General features: G+C 40.3%; 1 protein-coding gene and 1 long non-coding RNA gene across 2 annotated transcripts; one reads left to right on the plus strand and one right to left on the minus strand.

Annotated features, from left to right (window-relative positions):
* The first annotated feature begins 3,383 nt into the window (after positions 1–3,383).
* On the plus strand, positions 3,384–4,422 carry LOC131323349 (uncharacterized). The gene is made up of 3 exons (XR_009199159.1): positions 3,384–3,520; positions 4,114–4,187; positions 4,404–4,422. It is a non-coding gene; the product is annotated as an uncharacterized LOC131323349 (long non-coding RNA).
* A 3,986-nt stretch (positions 4,423–8,408) lies between these two features.
* LOC131322664 (uncharacterized) lies at positions 8,409–14,491 on the minus strand. Its single transcript, XM_058354071.1, has 5 exons — positions 11,909–14,491; positions 8,997–9,083; positions 8,749–8,939; positions 8,546–8,687; positions 8,409–8,462 (listed from the first exon to the last, which is right to left on the minus strand). The coding sequence occupies exons 1-5, from the start codon at positions 14,489–14,491 to the stop codon at positions 8,409–8,411; spliced, it is 3,057 nt and encodes a 1,018-aa protein (XP_058210054.1).
* Positions 14,492–18,457: the final 3,966 nt, after the last annotated feature.

Below are 18,457 nucleotides of genomic sequence, written 5' to 3' on the forward strand. Positions count from 1 at the left end.
GACAAGTTATAGATGCTATGTTGTAGCTTATGACTTTTTCGGTTGCGAAAGTTGGGCAAGGTAGCTTTGAGCAAATTTTTTTTTTTTTTTTGGCCGTTTGTTAATCCTAATCTACTCTATCCTAGGAGACTTGGGGAGGGAGATGGGTGCTTAAGGGAATCGAACCCTGCCCATTTGCAAAATTTCTGTTTGGGCAAAAATAACAGAAGAAACTGACTAAGAAATTCCATTTTGAATCTTTGATGATATTACTTCTAATGAGTTTTAACTGGAATAAGCACTCACGAGTCTAGAAAAGGTTTAATGTCCTAGAGGGACTCGGGAGGTGCTAGTCTTTCCGACGCCATTTTGGGGCTATTTTGGACACATCCTTTTAGTCTCAAAAATTGCTAATTAACAGTAATGGAGGTAGGATATAGTCGCTTGTGTACCGAAGAGCTAGCACCTCCCCGAGTCCGTCATGGAGAGGTAGGATATAATGGCGTCAACGAAGACTTGGAAATTTCCCACTAGAATTGGGAAGTTTCCCTCCAGACTGCACAGTCTCAAGGTCTACTGTCATAGGATGTAATGGCGCCAACGAAGACTTGGAAATGAAAATAAGCCAAAGAAAAGGTAATTTGATTGGAATTCAGTTCTTAAGTTGCCTTCATCAAATTTTCCACCAGGACTTGAAATAGCACGCATCTAACACGAAGAAAAGAATGCATACTGTTCGCCCAAAATATTGCCTTCATCAAGTTCGATAATTCATTTAGCCATGGAAACAGAGGATACTCAACTATTTCATTTTACAAATTGCATACACAAGTAGAGAGAAACAAATGAGAAATTGCGATTAAATGAAATAGCACGCATCTAACACGAAAAGAACGCGTATCGTTCTCCCAAAAAATTGCCTTCATCAAGATCGATATTATTTTCGTAGCCATGGAAACAGAGGATACTCAACTATTTCTGTAAAATCCTGACTTTTAAAATTCTAGTCACATGGCCCGAATTGGAACTCGACACTCTAATTTAATTCTAATAGTAAGTTAGGCTATGCGAAGTGTATCGTTATCCGAATAAATGTGTGAATTCTGATTTAATTTTGTAAATACTATGGGACAATTGAGTTACACTTGTTACATGATACGAGTTACCCGAAGTCGGGATTTTTCCTTGAAAGTCGGACACCACCACGATAGACCTCATATTTTTATTAGTCTATGTTGAATTTATGAGAATTTTCACAGACTAGAATTTGGACGCAATCGGACAGAAGTTGTGACAATTTTATGCACAATGCCACGTGTCTCATGTGATTCAAATGGAATGACACGTGGGTGGTTATTCAGCATAAGCTTCTAATTTGTGATAACTATGTGTAGACACCCCATTCTGGACTGTCCAGATAACGTTATTTTCTGATCTTTTATTTCCCCAATGATGATTATAGTCGAAAACAGTCTGAGGATAATGTTGTGTTTGAGCTTTGAGCGTCCCTAACCTCTCTCAAACCCCTTTCAAACCCTTCGAACCAGAGCCAAACAGCCCCAGCAAAACCCAACTGGCACACGCCAGTGTATTGGACGCGTACGCCAGTTATCTACCACGTGTCAGTCATCGACCGTTGATTCAGCTATCACTGGCGCACGCCGGTCTATATGTGGCGCACGCCAGTTAAACCCAGTCAAATCAACTTTATTCAGCCACATGGACGAGACTTTTGTGCCACCCTGACGTCGGCCACAGTAGCCCCTGATGATTATATCATCCAGGCCGTCCCCCTTCTCTCCTACATCCCCCATCAAGGCAAGTCCCATGCATTTAATGCATGGGAAGGCTCTCTTCTTGACCCAAGCCAGCCAAACAGGCCTTAGCACCAGACTGATCTCAGTCTCTCTCCCCTATAAATACCCCCTTGCATTCATTTGCAAGGGGTTAGCCTCATTAAGAAGAAAAAGCTCTCTTCTTCCCTCTTTCTTGCTCTCCATCTCTTTTCTTCCATTGAAAGAGAAAGGAAAACAACCCACTTCCACACACCCTGCTGATATCCAGTCACCATCTAAGCTTCCATCTCCAAGTTTTAAGTTCAATACCACCTTCAATCCTCAAACAAAAAGGTATACCACCTTTGTGTCCCTTTCTGTTTTTGGCCCCTGAGGGGAACCAGTAAGGCCCAGGCTAGTAAGTAATACTAGTCCTGGCCTCAAACTGGTAAAATACGACAAACGTATGGGATGGACTTTGGCGCACGCCAGTATATATATGCCGTACGCCAGTCATGGCAGTACGAGCACTACTGGCGTGGGGATCATGGATCCTCATTTCTGTTATCTCTCATTTCAGTCGATCACCTTAGCATGCTAAATAAGCAGTTTACTGCTTTCTGTATATTTAGAACTGTTTAGATGTGGTAGTTATTGCCTACTCTTTGTCTATTCAAAAGGCCTCTGGGATCCTTCTGGTCATGTTCCAGAGCCCAGATGATGCAAAAGCCAAGCACTGGATTAGGGTCAAACGTGCGTACGGCAGTCCATGACTGGCGTACGGCAGTTAAAACTAGGATCCGGTGACTGGCCCTTGCATCTTAGTTTAATCTTGGCCCCTTTTATATCCCCACATTGTTTTTGGGGTATTATGCTACTTTTCTTGGCTTGAAGCCATCTCTCTTGTCTGTAAATGTATATGTTATGTTCTATTAAACTGCATGGTTTGTCCTGGGTGTGCGCTGGTCCTTTTCCAGAGCCCAGAGGGTTGCAAACAAAGACTGTGAAACCAGATAAGTGGAGTACACTAGTCTTGCTGTGGCGTGCGCAAGTCTAACCAACATGCAGTGGCTCGACCAGTGCATGCTGGTAGAACTTGCTCATGCCCCTGCGGGGCAGCGTACTGCAATTTGTCCAGTTTGCTCAGTGCTTGTTCTCAATCTATATTTAGCATTGTAATCAAGTCATCCATGAACATTTTGCCACATAAATCACAACTTGTTATAGTTTTAACCCCCGTTAGCTGTTCCCCGCCCTAACTGGCTAAAAAATGATCAAATGAGAGAAAAATGCGAGCGTTTTATAAAATGCCCGAGTAGAGACCGATCTCCGGATTGGGCGAGAGGGGTGCCATAAAACCCTTCCCCTCTCGTAATCTGGCTCCCGAACTTCAGATATCGAAGGTGACGACGGACCAGTCTACAAGCCTTTTTCAAAATCAAACAAACGTGGCAAACGTTCTCGAGTTCGGTTCCTTGGGTGTTTTCACCACTAAAACCCGAGTGGCGACTCTGAATCGAGGCGTTTCGCCGCGCTTTTCCAAACACAAAAGGGCCGCACCCAATTTCACAAGCAAAATTTCCGGGGTGGCGTGCCCACACTATGATATATTCTAGGGAATTTAAGGGAACTAAAGAAAAAAAAAAGGGAAAACAAAAAGAGAAAGAAGCAGCAGCAGCACGACTCCTGTTCCTCCAACCTCTCACGCCGATTGCCGACTGTCTTTCCGTTCATATTTCATCAGAATCTCTCTCCTCTTTCTCACGGTAAACTTCATTTCTCAGTCCCTAGTTTACATAAGAGTAGGAAAAAAAAATGTATCTGTAGTGTAACCCATAACCATTTACGTCTCAAAATTAGAATTATTATTTCCGGAATAGGGACTTGTCGCTGGGGTTCGGACCAACAACGAATTAAACCCCAAATGAGAGTCTTAGAAACTTGAATTGAACTTCCCGGCTGCTTACTGGAGTAGCACCTGCGAACTCCCGAACCAAACCCAGTGATCTGATTGTTCAATTCAATTTGGGTCTTAAAATATCTATACTATTAGCCTCTGAGTTATGGAAAAAGATGTAGTGTAGCCAATTGGAATTCTATGACCACCCAACTCTTCAAATTGTGTCTGTTCAGTCCCTTAACTTTCATAAACTCAAATTGTGTCTGTTCAGTCCCTTAACTTTCATAAACTCCTTTTGCCGATATGGTGATTTTGGATTAACCCTCAATTGAGGTCCTAAAAGGTCATACTCTGACCTCATAAGCTAGTATTGTTGAGGGTCCTACAAGGGTGTACTAATTTAGACAAATTACTGAGCAATATTTATGGGTTAGTGATAATCAGTGCATTTCTACTTAGGTACCAGTTCAATGGAGTAGGTACCAGTTCAATACAGTATCTCACATACGTGATGAATTAAGCACTTCTTAAAGGTGAGCTGCGCATACCTTAGTTACATGTATTTTATGAAATTTTGGAATGAGATGCCATTGCTTAATTTTACTTGAAAATATGGAATTTGAACTTCCTACTTGGTTTAATTGATGTTACTGCATGCGATGGCTAGTTTATGGAGTAAATCTTTTGAGTTTCAGTTAAATTAGACCATGACAATATGTTTTGGAAACTTAAATTTTACTGGTTGCAAGTACATGCTCGTGATAATATGATTCATTCGAACGGTGTCCCGAGCGCTAGGGGACGGGTAAAGATACTAGTGGCGTGAGTAATAACGTAGGAGATGCAGCCAGGCATCACCGGGTAATGATATCTTACCACTCTTCAATGAGGTCGCTCCCCTACCGACTGACAAAAATACCGTTGAATGCTATTATCGCTCAAAAGTGCAAAAGTTGAAAGAGAAATGAAATGAAAAGGGTCCATATCTTGGACCGAAGAAATGAGCTTTCGGACAAAAATGCATGTATTGGATGGTCAACGAAATATTTGAATTGTTGCTTTGAACTGTTTTATAATGTGGGGTATTTCCATGGTCAAACTTATAACTTTGGTAGACGTTTCTCACTCGAGCTTTGGCTTATGAAATTTTTTTCCAATCTTTCCAGGTTAAAGTAGATAGCGAGTTGGGGCCGATTGAAGTGTTAGAATAACCATGGAGAATCAAGTGTTGTCTAATGGTTTGTATTTGTTATACTTGTACACCTAGAAGCTCTGGAATTATGTTATTTATTCTACGCTTCCGCATACTTTGCTTATATGGTTTAAAATGACAATGATGTGAGAAATTCCTAGACTAGAATATGAGCAGGCCTTCGATGGCGTAACACCCGCTTGGCCGGTCACGACTTCCAAGGTAGGTTTTGGGTCGTGACAATTTCATTTTACGAATTGCGTACACAAGCAGAAAGAAACAAATGAGAGATTGCGATTAATATTCTACAAGGTAAAAATGGAGTAATATCTTAACATAGTAGAACTTTATATTCGTCTGTGTTAATTAAGTGGGAGAAATAATTTTTTGCACCGTGCCCGTCACAAAGGAGACAAATTTTAGGAGGTATAAAAATGGTTTATCTTAATTTATTAACAGGCACATGCAAACTTAAACTTAACGGAAAAAGGCAACACAAGAGTTGGCCTTCGGTTTGTAGGAGCTTATCCTACCAGATTTTATGTTCGGAATCTCTTAAGTGCTATGAATTTTGAAATTAATTTTTTTTTCGCCGGCAGTGGAAACTAATTATCACGCCCCAAAAATGAGAAGTGACCGGCCGTGTACCACAAGGCCAACTCATAGAACACGTAGCCTAGAATAAAATAAATTGTCAAACAATAATGATTTTTTTATTAAATAAATCCAAAACTAAATAAAACCCAATCATAAACATGGGGCAAAACCATCCCATGAACCAGCTAATAAAAATTTACCACCAACAATATAGTAATCCATTTTACTCAAAAGCTATACAAAGTGCGGAAGCGATGATTAAAATCTTTATACTAAATGCAACATCCAATGGAGGTCAATAAAAAGAAATCCCTGAGATGCCGCCAGAGTCCTTACCTAACTCGCCAACTTGCCTGAAAGAGAAGTTGGTATAAATCCGTCAGCTGACGAGCTCAGTGGATAGCAAGTATGTATAATAAATAAAGTTGAAAGCGAGGATTAAAATAATTTACCAGTAAATCATAATTTGGCATACGAGGTGTCTAGCAGAATAATAAATTAATCAATAAAGGATTTAACCAATGAACATTCTTAGTGGTGATCACAACAATAACTCCATCAACAATGGGGAACCACAATCAAACAATACCATGGCCAAAATAAATCTCATCAAAATTGGATCCAATGTCGAACTTAGAGTCACCAGGGTTGACAGCCCGTGGTACTTTTCCCTAAGACGATCCGGTGAAAAAAAGCCGTTGAGTATAAGGGTCACCGGCCTAACACGGTCTTTTCCCCAATGGCCAGGGTCACCAACACGAGAAGGAATAATTTCCCTGGACTTCCGAAATAAATGTTCCCATTAATATCCACCAAGTTCTCACCAAAAAGAATATTAACAATTGATCTCAAAAAATTCATTGCATGCCAATTTATAGAACAACTTATAAATAGTTTTTAGTCTCCAAATAACATTCATATAAATTTCTGAAGGAAATACTTTTAAGGGACACAGGTGTAGACACCCCATTCTGGACCGTCCGGATAATGTCATTTGTCGATCTTTTATTTCCCCAATGATGATTATAGTCGAAAACAGATCAAGGACAAGGGTGTGCTTAAGCCTTGAGCGCCCAAAACCCATTCCAAACCCTTCAAACCAGAGCCAAACGGCCCCAGCAAAACCCAACTGGCATACGCCAATGTCTTGGTGACGTACGCCAGTAAGATGCCACGTGTCAGTCATCGACCAGTGGTCCAGCTTATACTGGCGCACGCCAGTAAGAAATGGCGCACGCCAGTCAAACCCAGTCAAATCAACTTTATTCAGCCACTTGGGCGGGACTTTTGTGCCACTCTGACGTCGGCCACAGTGTCCCTGATGATAGCTTTCGGCAGGGGTGTCCCCTCTCTCTCCTACACCCCCCATCAACTAGTCCCATGCATTTAATGCATGGAAGGCCTCTTTTGTTCCTAAGACCAGCCAAACAAGGCCTGGCCTTAACTGATCTCAGTCCATTTCCCTCTTTAAATACCCCCCCTTGCATTCATTTGCAAGGGGTTAGCCACATTAAGAAGGTGCCATCTCTCTTCTCCTCCTTTCTTCAAGCCTTCTATCTCCTTTCATCCATTGAAGGAGAAGAAAAGGTCATATACTTCCACACATCCTGCTGGAACCCAGTCATCATATAAGCCACCATCTTCAACCCTCAAGTTCAAAAACAACCACCAAACCACAATACTAAGAGGTATACCACCTTTGTGTTCTTTTCCGTTTTCAACTCCTGAGGGGGATCAGTAAGGCCCAGGCTAGTAGATAATACTAGTCCTGGCCTTAACTAGATAAAATACAGCTATCGTATGTGATGATACATGGCGCACGCCAGTCTACAAAGGCTGTACGCCAGTCATGGCAGTATGGGCACAACTGGCGTGGGGATCATGGATCGTCATTCCTTTTGTTTTATCTTTCTGTCGACCACCTTAGCATGCTAATAACCAGTTTACTGTTTTCCATATTTAGAACTGTTTAGTGGTGGCATTCTATCTTGTTCATTTCTGTCATGTAAAGGCCTCTGGGATCCTTCTGGTCATGTTCCAGAACCCAGATGATGCAAAGCCAAACACTGGAATCAAAGGCAAAGTGGCGTACGGCAGTAATATACTGGCGTACGGCAATAGGCTTCTGGGTCCAGTGACTGGCCCTTGCATCTGAAGCGTAAGCTAGGCCTATCTTCTGTCCCACACTGTTTTGGGGTGTTCTGCTTTCTTTCATGGCCTAAGGCCATTCATTTTGCCTGTGACTGTGTATATTCTGCTATATTAAATTGCGTGGTTTGCCCTGGGTGTCCGCTGGTCCTTTTCCAGAGCCCAGAGGGTTGCAAACAAAGACTGAGAGATCCAACAAGTGGAGTACGCCAGTTTATATGTGGCGTGCGCAGGTTGTATCACCATGCAGTGGCTCGACCAGTGCATGCTGGCAGAATCTGCTCACGTCACCTTGTGACGGCGTACTGCAGTTTGCTCGGGATGCTCAGTGCTTGTTCTCAATCTATACTTAGCATCGCAATCAAATCATTCATAAGCATTTCGTCACATAAACTGCAATTTGTTACCGCTTTCGTCCCCATTAACTGTTCCCCCGCCCTAACTGGCTAAAAGAAATGATAAAATGAGAGAAAAATGCAAAGGTTTTCATGAAATGCCCGAGTAGAGACCGATCTCCAGATTGGGCGAGAGGGGGTGCCATAAAACCCTTCCCCTCTCGTAACCTGGCTCCCGAACCTCAGATATCGAAGGTGACGACGGACCGGTCTGCGCCTTTTCAAAATCAAACAAACGTGGCAAAAGCGTTTTCGAGTTCGGTTCCTTGGGTGCTCTCACCGCTAAAACCCGAGTGGCGACTCTGAATCGAGGCGTTTCGCCGCGCTCTTCCAACAAAAGGGGCCGCGCCCGATTTTACAAATAGAATTTCCGGGGCGCGTGCCCACAACAGGGATCTTTAAAAAATACGTAACATACTTAACTACTCACCTGGGTCCAAATGTAATGCAATCAAACACGCAAAATGGAGGCTAACCTGAACAGAAGAACAATACAAAATGACTGACTAATCCCGAAATTACATAATCTAACAGAAAAAGCCTACACCTAAGTGACTACCAGACCCTCTAAAACCCAAGGCTTAGACAACTGATAAAACCCAAATCCAAAATCATAATGCCACTGTATGCCAATACCCATTCTCCCAAATTTCCTACAGCCTCTCAACTTCAAGTCACGACCCAACAAAATTAACAATAAACTAAGATAAAGTAGTAACTAAGAAAAAAAAAAATTTGTTAGCACGAGCAAATTCCAATCACCCGAACCACCACCCACATGACACAACACCATCATCCCATATTTGGCCAATATTCTCCACGCCGCACACTGCCACAAACACCGAACCCCCTCTCTCATTCCGATTAACCACATCAAGTAATCCCTCCACAAACATTACAAATATCCTAATAATTTTGCTTGACACTTGTGCGGTAGTGCCCAATCCATGAACCTATTGCTTTGTGAAATGGTAGATCAAAAGAACGAGAGAGATAAAGTGAAATATTACCTCGAAAGAATCCAAGGATGATCTCCTCTCTACTGCGGCTGCTGCTCTTCTCGAAAGTCGACATTTCTTAAAACCAACCCTAATGAACTGGTGAAATAATATGCCCAAGATAAAGTCTATCAAACTACCCACTAATTAGTGGCGTTCTCCCCTTAATAATAGGTAACCACTTAATAAAAGTATTTACTATAGTACAACACCAAATACTAAAACTATTTAGACTTATACCCCAACACTATAATTGTGCCAACAACAGTTATACTAGCGGAAGAGAGAAAAATATCAATTAGGATCCAAACCATAAAATCCTCTTCTTCTTCTTTTTTTTTTTACAGAAATATAATTATTAGGAATAAAAAAAGACAGGGTGTAACACTAATAGAGTCCCCAGCATAGAATATTCATTCCAAAAATTAACTTAATCGAACATCGATATGTGTATCAAAATTTGAATTTTGATTCATTAAATAGATGGTTATGGATAATGACAGAATCAGACTGTCCATTTTGTAAATTATAATTCAACTTTTGATATGTCTATCAATATCAATATCTGATCAAACTGATTTTTTGCCCTCATAGTTTCCTTTGATTTCCTTTCTACAACCAAACTAAAAAACATAATCCAATTTCTTCACATTTTCCTTCTCTTTTCTTTGAGCAAGAATAAATGACACTCAATATGAAAATGCCGGTTTCCTTTCATGGACATTTTCATATTCAGAGTTAGGGTAGTCATATGGTACACACTCCTTATTAAAGGGTGTACCGTACGCATTATGATTTTAAACCATTGGATTTCAAAGTAAATAATCTGGACCACCCATTTATTAAATTAATTAATAACATAAAAAAATGGCTTAGCAGGTAACAGGTTGTTCTCTCCTCCTTGACTTTCTCTCCCTCTCCCTCATGTGTAAAATACTACAAATTATATAACATAACTACAATTGTTGTGACAACACAAAAAATTGACACTTTCTTACCACAATGTGTCGTACCAAAAGAAATTGATCAAAAGATACTAGATACAAGACCAAAATATATCGTAGCACAATCAATAATTATTATACCCAAGCAAAATACATGTCTAAAATATCACAAATTAAATATTGTATAACTTAACATCCTAATAGTCCTGATCGATCATTTTAAAAATACACTCACTAACGACATTTAGATTGTACAGTCAATTTATATTTGCTATGAAACCTAGTCCTCTGTTGTAGTTGAATGTAATGTAGCCATGAGACCGTGACACAATAATGACGATCGAATCCGTTGAATTTTTTATGTTTGTTGATTAAGTCACCTACATAAATTTTTGTCTCAATCAGGTTTAGGAAACTTCATCATCGGCACGCAAATTAAATAATAGAATGATATTTTCCATCCAATTAAGTGTCTAGCTATAAGCCATCAACTTCATTCTTGGTACGGATGACCTAATTAATATTATGTAAAAGATAGACGATTTTGATAAAATAAAAAATAAAATAAAAAAAACACCTTACGTGGGGCTCAGATGGTGCATTATTATATTTTAATATTGTATTGAAATTGAACGACGAGATTTGTTGAAGTATGAAACTTCAAGGACTAACTATGTAATTTATCCTAAAAAATAACAACATTCTTTTAAAAAAAAATAGGAACGAAGGGTGTAAGTCTTGAACCCCAGATAAATGTTCAAACTCCAACACCTTATCACTATGGTACACAATTGAGAATTTGTAATTCTAAAGGCTATTAATTATATAATATTTTCTTGTATGTATGGGCTTTATTTTCAGGCTGAAAATTTGAGAAGACAGAGGCCTCAAATGCATCCATCCTAGTGCTGGGCCTGCACTTGTATATCATATTATAGCCAAGATTCGGAAATAAAATAATTCAAACCAGCGAATAAATTACGATGACAAGAAACTCCAAAGAACACACAAGAAGAATTTGCTTCTAAATCTCGGGTTTGAGGAAGATTTATTGGGTGTTCTTTCAAGGTTTTTTTTCATCGTCATTAATTCACTATCGTTGTGAAATACTTATTTTCGAATCTCGTCTTTGATTTGTTTTCGCAAAAATTCCAGCATAGGCGTCATCATGTACACATATCAACTTGTTAATTCCACTGGTTGACATAATCAAGAGACGAATTACATAGGATGTAGACTTTTTAAAAGATCTCTATCGCGATCTCACGTAAGCAGGATCAAGAATCCATTAAAGAAATTCAAGGAGGCAAACTGAAATAGGGAATGAAAGGACAAATTTATATTGTTACTCACATCTGGTATTCTTTTCTCTTGTTAAATTTCTTTACAAATGTTCCATCCAGACATTGCCGAAAGGAAACAGCGAAGAGAGGTAATGAAAACAAGCCATTTGGGGCAATAGTCCCGAGGCCTTCACAACTATCCCTCAGAAAGAATCACTTGTACTAACAAATGGGACGTAAGGTTTACTCCCTCCTAAATGTCTTAGTTCGAAACTTTTCAGGATTATTCAATGTGCCCGACCCAAGGTAATTTGATTGAATTCACTTAGCTGTAATGGAAGAAATTGCAGAATCGTAGCTATAAACGTCTGTGATGTAATAAAGCAAGAGCTCTTTCCGAAAAAATAAACAACAACAACAATGAAATTTAACAGTAAAACAAACTGGACTGCAATCCACAGCTAAAATACACAGCTATATAAGATACCGAAACATTATGTTCTTGAAGCAGCTTCTGTAAGAATGTCCAAGTCCAACTTAGACACCTTTTACAGGGAAAACATGATAAGCATACGAGAAAGAGAGTCAAACTTAGGAAAACATTACATGCTTAGAAGTATTGAAAACATGCTTAGTGAAACTAACAGACATTTAGAACCTTATATCCTACGGTAATCTACTGCTCACTGGTAATTACCGGCACCTTCTCGTACGTTTCAACCTCCCTGAATCTCCGCCCAAGGATACACTGCCCACCAAATCGCTGCTGCAAGTAAATGAAAACCGCAAACAGAACACCCCCACAAGAAATAACTACGTCCCAAGTGAGGGAGTAGAAATCCACGTAAGGATTTGCAAAAGGGTATGCCCCATCAAATTGGACTCGTGCAAAGTTGTGAGCCCGGTAAAGATCATACACATGAGGTAGCAACCGAACACAAGTGGTTCCGATGTAAAATGGATGAGAAAGAGCATTTTCCTTTGAGATATGGAAAATGTTGAGGAGGATTTGAGGGAGAAGGAAACCGTCGAGGATCAATCCACCATAAGATATTAAATTCCTTGTATTTAGAAACAAAGCCAAAAGCAACCCCGATGCGTACAATGTTGTAGAAACAAACAATGCCTTCTTTTCAGCAACCCATATGCCCTTCTGGTTTTCGTAGCCCAAACGTGCAGAAAACGCCAGTTGGAGAAGCCGGAGTTGCAACAAGAAAGCCACCATTTTAACTGCTCTCACAATCACCTCGTTCACTTCGAGCCACCCTTGACTCCCAAGCCATACGTTATTTCGCTTGCGATTTCCTAGAAACAAAGCTTCAAAGTTTAGCACAAGAGTAACCATATGCCCTAAAGTGAGGATCACAAGCATGAAAAGGGACGCAAAAGGAAGCACTTGAGGGTTCCTTTTCACGTAAAAAATTTGCAGCCCCACAAACACACAAGCGAGAGTGTTGGAGATCAAAACCATCACGATCTCCCAATCCAACCGCTGAACGGATCTTTTGGCTTCCTCTCTGTAGAAAACCCATCCAGTCATTTCCAATTGCTTGAAATAAAGAGGGTCAGTTTGCCCCCTCATGCTTTCGATGCTTCCTGTAATTTGCCCTACTTCCTTTGCATTTACCGGCGGGAATTGGAATTTCAAAAGAAGCTCACAGTCCATTGATTCACCTGTTGATAGCTTTCTACAGCCTACCATACATACCCTTCCTGTTTCCTCATCATACAACCCTTCAGCAGAAATGTCAAGGGTACTATTGAAAATTACCGATGTAGCTGAAGAAGTCTGATATGGCAAAATCGCGTAGGTAATATTCAATGGGCCGCGATATGTAGTCTTTTCCTCGACCACAGGAAATTGATTCAGCTCATAATTCTGATCACCGAAAAAGCTAGGCATTGCTTGAATCCTAGTACGATTCCCCATGGAATCTCTAACCAACATGTGAAATTCCAAGTCGCTAGACTTCCACTTTGGATATCTGTTGCCCTTCTTTATAACCTGCTTGTTGAAAGGACACAACTTTCCTACTTTTTCGGTTACTGTGTACTCGTATCTCAAACCAGGAACCACAGTTATGCTGTTGTCACGACTTCTAAATGTGATCCTATTGAAGTATCCGGACTCGTTAGCAGTTTTGTTGGTCCAAATCTGGCCCAAAATACGTGTCCTACTCTTGATTGTCCAGAGAGCAGGGAACCTCAAGCTCAACCTAATCGAACAATCACCAAGCTGGGCATTGTCCAATGAGTCGATGGAGTTCAAAAACCGGCAAGCAACTATGCATAGCTTATTCTTCTTTTCATCCCACGATCCCTCTCCCACGAGCGTTGTAGTGGGATCAAAAGATAGGTACTGGTAACCTGATCCAAATTTGATCACATATTGCACCTTGTGTTCCTCCTTAGAACACTGAATGGCATTCAACGTCATTTCCCTTGGCAACTCATCGTTATCATCCTTACCAAGAGGAGTACAATTTTTTGAAGAACTGCACTCATTCGAGTACTCCAAGTTAAAAACCTCGTTTTGCCCACTGTTCATTGAGGAACATAACAATCCTGGATTAAAAGCAAGTGATTTACTTTTAGGGATATCAATCCCACCGCGACAATCACTGTCGAATTCCCCAGAAACCAATGAATACTGATAGTTACTCGATGAACCATATTCCAAAAGTGAAACGGGTTCGAAATAATACGGATCATTCGGAGAAGCCAAGCTCTCCAATTTCCCAGTTATTAAACCACTAAAGATAGTCAAATTCATAGGATAGTTAAGCTTAAGGACTGCATCAAGATCGATCAAATTACCTTCGTTCGAGTACCAAGAAGCCGAGCCTACCATACATAGCTTCCCAGAGTGCCATGACCAAAACCCATGAAACCCAAACTGCAATGAGTGCCTCCTTCTATGATTCCCAGGAAAATAAGAGCCTGGTGATACGAAGGTTAAGTACGCTTCGATCTTGTGAACTCCAGACGTGTTGGTTTCAAAGATGTTCTGGGTTAGATAAAACAAGAAGTATTTTTTGGATTCGAGGGAGAATTCAGAGGAGTTGTTATTGTCGTTGTTAAGGATTCTGTTACCGCCGGCGTAGTGACTGAGGACTGGTCGGAGATATGGGAATATGGTGGTGGAGGGAGCAGTTGGGGTCGACATGGGGACCATGGAAGCGCAGTGGTGGGAGTAAGAGATGGAGGTGACTGAAGTTGCAGAGAAGAGAATGCAGAGAGAGAGAAACATAAAGGAGAGAGAAGAAGGATTCATTGCCATGATCACAATTTTGCTCAACAAGGAGGAGGAGGAGGAGAAGCAAGATATATGAGTGTTTACTTAATGGGGGGAGACTTGGACTTTGTCACGATACGAATATAAATGTAGGCATCATCATGACTTCTTAATTCCACTGGACGTTTAAGAAATTCTATTTTTTATATTGGCTTCTAATGAGTTTTATCTGCAATAAACATTCACAAGTCTAGAAAAGGTTTAATGTCAGAAAGTATAATAAAGCTGTTAGGAACGGGGAGATCCTATATAATCCCTTTATATTGATATGAATGGATTCGGTAGTTTCGAGTGTTAGTTTAATAGCCTTTGGTTTGTAAGAAGACTAAGTCTTCTAGTTAACTCTCATCCTTACGTGTATTCCGATAGGTGACAAGTTTTTTAAGCTCTGTATTCCTTGTTAGACATCTAGGGCGGTGATTGTATACCCTGGCCGTCCTATCTCGGGTGGTGAGCTTAATCATTTTTACTCCATTTTTATCCTGTTATATCATTTTCTTTTCTTTCTTCCAAATATCCGCCATCAACTTGTTAATTCCACTGGTCGACATAATCAAGACGAATTACATAGCATCCAGACTTTTTAAAAGATCTCTATCGATCTCACGTAAGCTGGATCGATTAAGAATCCAAAAAGAAATTCAAGGAGGCAAACGGAAATAGGGACTGAAAGGATAAATTTGTGTATATTGTTACTCACATCTGGTGTTCTTTCCTCTTATTAAATTTCTTTACAATTGTTCATCCAGACATATGGCCGAAAGGAAACCAAATGCTTTCGGATAAGCCAAAGTCACCAACCATATGATATCATCGCAAGAGTACCGCGTCATGTGAATAATACTGAACTCTTGTAAAACTGGAAAGAGTTACGTTATGTTGCAGCTTATAAATTTTTCCCTTGTGAAAGGATGAAAAGTTAGCTTGAGCACAACTTCTGTTTGGGCAAAACTAACAAAAAAGACACTCCCTCAGAAAGAATCACTTGTGACGTAGGGTTTACTCCCTCTTAGAGACTTTCTAAAAAATCCCTCACGAAAGCTGGATCAACAATTCATAAGAAATTCGAGGAGGCAAACGGAAATATGGAGTGGAAGGATAAATTTGTTTTGTTACTTGCATATGCTGCTCTTTTCTCTTACTCCTATTAAATTTCTTTACAAATGCTTCATTTAGACATATAGCCGAAAGGAGACCAAACGTATGCTTTTGGATGATAAAAGGTTCACCAACTGTACGATATCGTCTCAAGAGTCTCTGAGAAAAACCACATCACATGAATCATACTGAACTCTTGTAAAAACTGTAAGAGTTATATGTTATGTTGTAGCTTGTGAATTTTTTGGTTGCGAAAGTTGGGCAAGGTATAGCTTGAGGACAACTTCTGTTTGGGCAAAAATAAAAGAAGAAACGGATGTTTAATTTCATTTACCTGGCAAGGGAGTGCCACAACAACTAGGTCAACCCCTTGGTCCTGTCATTGCGAATTGCAGCACCCTTTCCCCTAACCCCTCCTATCAATTGACCAAAAAAAAAAAAAAACCGGCCAAGAAAGAAAATGAAAATAAGCCAAGGAAAAGGTAATTTTTGATTGAGTTCACTCAACTGGGAAGAAAGAAACAGGGAGAGTATAGCTAGAAATGTCTGCAACGTAATTAAGCAAGAAAGATCTTCCATCTTCCCCAACAATGAACAGGAAATGAAGCTGAACTGTAAACCACATCTAATATCTACTCTCTTTGTCCCAATTTGTTTGTTCAGCCTTGAGAAACTAACTTTTTTGGAGAACACGGTGATTATACTTACAAAGATACTACAACTTTCACATTTACCCTCAATTTTTTTTTAAAAAGTTGTTTTATTCCACTAAAGAAAAGGCAAAAAAGAAAAATTAATTCAATTTAGAAGTCAAATGCACAAACATTTTGGAACACTTAAAAGTCAAAATGTAGACAAATAAATGGGGATGGAAGGAGTAGTAACTACAGCAATATAAGCTACCCAAACATTATGTTCTGAACCATCTTCTATAAACATGTGAAGGTCCATAATTTGAATCCTAACTATTAATCTACATTTGCATACGCATCTAACACGAAGAAAAGAACACATACCTTTTTCCCAAAGAATTGCCTTCATCAAGATCGATAATATTTCAAACCTTAGGGCAACTGGGGGTTATGTGCAGGGCTGTAAACGAACCGAATCGAGCCGAACCTTGTTAAGTTTGGCTCGGATTCGTCAAGGTATGAGTTCGGCTTGGGTTCGGCTCGAGTTCGATTCGAGCCTGAACAACTTGGCTCGAGTTCGGCTCGTTAAAATTTTTCAAGGCTCGGGTTCGGCTCGGTTGGGTTCGTTAAGATACTAGTCTGGCTCGAGTTCAGCTCGGATTCGGCTCGGGTTCGATTCGAACTTGAACATCTTGGCTCGAGTTTGGCTCGTTTAACTCAAATGAATCGAGCCGAGCAGAATCTAAGCTCGAATTGAGCTCGTCAAGACTCAAGTTTGATTTGGCTCAGCTCATTAAACTCAAGCGAACCCAAACTCTCTCATTGATCGTATAGAATTTGGAAGAAAAATAAGTATTGAATTATATATACAACCTTAAAATTTTTTACATTTACAAATAGACCCCTATTTAATTATTAATTTAATTTAATTATAGGTTCGCGAACCTAATCGAGCCGAATACCGTTAGGCTCAGGTTCGGCTCATTTACGGAACGAGCCTAGAATTAAGGTTCAGGTTCAGTTCGTTTAGCAGACGAATCGAACTCGAACGAGCTCTTACCAAACCGAGCCTCGAACAGTTCGCGAATGGCTCAGTTCATTTACAGCCCTATGTCCAGCTGTTACCTTCAGAGCCCCAGAATTATTCGAAACGCACACAAACTTACCTGAACATCCGGTTATAAAAATAAAAAAAAACAGGAACCCTACTATATGTACCAACCAAATTCCCACCGAAATCGTACCGAAGGCTGCAGCGAGCCATCTCCGGCCACCGGACGGCCGATCCGAGCCGTTGTCACATATATACACGAAAAATAGGGTGCTTGGCTACACACATTGGATGCCGTTGATTCCCGCATTGGCCCCCTCGGTTTTTTTTTTTTTTAAATTTTTGGACGGCTCGGATCGGTCACATATATACACGAAAAATATGGTGTTTGATCCAAGCACCCTACACATATCGGATGCCGTTGATTCCCGCGATGGCCCCCTCGGTTTTTTTTTCTAAAATTTTTGGACGGCTCGGATTGGCCGTCCAGTAGCCGGAGACGGCCCGGCGCGGCCGTCGATACGATTTCGGTGGGAATTTGGTCAGTACGTATAGGATTTCTAAAAAGATAGATAATATTCGTAGCTATGGAAACAGAGGATACTCGACTATTTAGGGAACTAGTTGCTGACATTTATTACTAATTTCATTTTACAAATTGCGGGCACAAAAGCAGAGACCAGAGAGAGAGTACAAATGAGATTTTTCGATTAATATTCTGCTTAATTCAAAGTGGGACACCAAACCGTTAAATGAACCCCAGAGCCTCTCTCTCTCTCTCTCCCCAAACCGTTAAATGAACCCCAAAGCCCTTCTCTCTCTCTATCTCTCTCTCTCTCTCTCTCTCTCTCTCTCTCTCTCTTCGATACACAGCAGCAACAATGGAGTTTGGGCTGCAACGACGATGATCGTCACCAACACCCCGGCAAAGACCTCGCTTACACAAATTTGGCTTATTTCTCCCACTCAGATCTCCGCTCCTGCTTACTTGCTGGATCTGACCTCACCTTCGCTCAAATCGACGCCTTTGTCTTGTTCTTTTGCTAACTATTCTTTGGCTTTATATTTTAATCTTCCATTATTCACGTTTCAAGACTGCTTAATACATTGTATTTATCTGTTAGATTCCTCAAAGCAGTCATAGTGGCATTGTTACCAAAATTCTTGTTT

This window comes from Rhododendron vialii, chromosome 4a (genome assembly GCF_030253575.1).
Source record: "Rhododendron vialii isolate Sample 1 chromosome 4a, ASM3025357v1".
NCBI lineage: Eukaryota > Viridiplantae > Streptophyta > Magnoliopsida > Ericales > Ericaceae > Rhododendron > Rhododendron vialii.

Excerpts from the sequence above, each read along its gene's own strand:
- LOC131322664 (XM_058354071.1), bottom strand. The coding sequence starts at position 14,491 with ATGGCAATGAATCCTTCTTCTCTCTCCTTTATGTTTCTCTCTCTCTGC. Across the intron at positions 8,940-8,996 it reads CATCCTTGGATTCTTTCGAG|GTTCATGGATTGGGCACTAC; the intron begins GTAATATTTCAC and ends ACAAAGCAATAG. Across the intron at positions 8,463-8,545 it reads CTTGGGTTTTAGAGGGTCTG|GTTAGCCTCCATTTTGCGTG; the intron begins GTAGTCACTTAG and ends TCTTCTGTTCAG.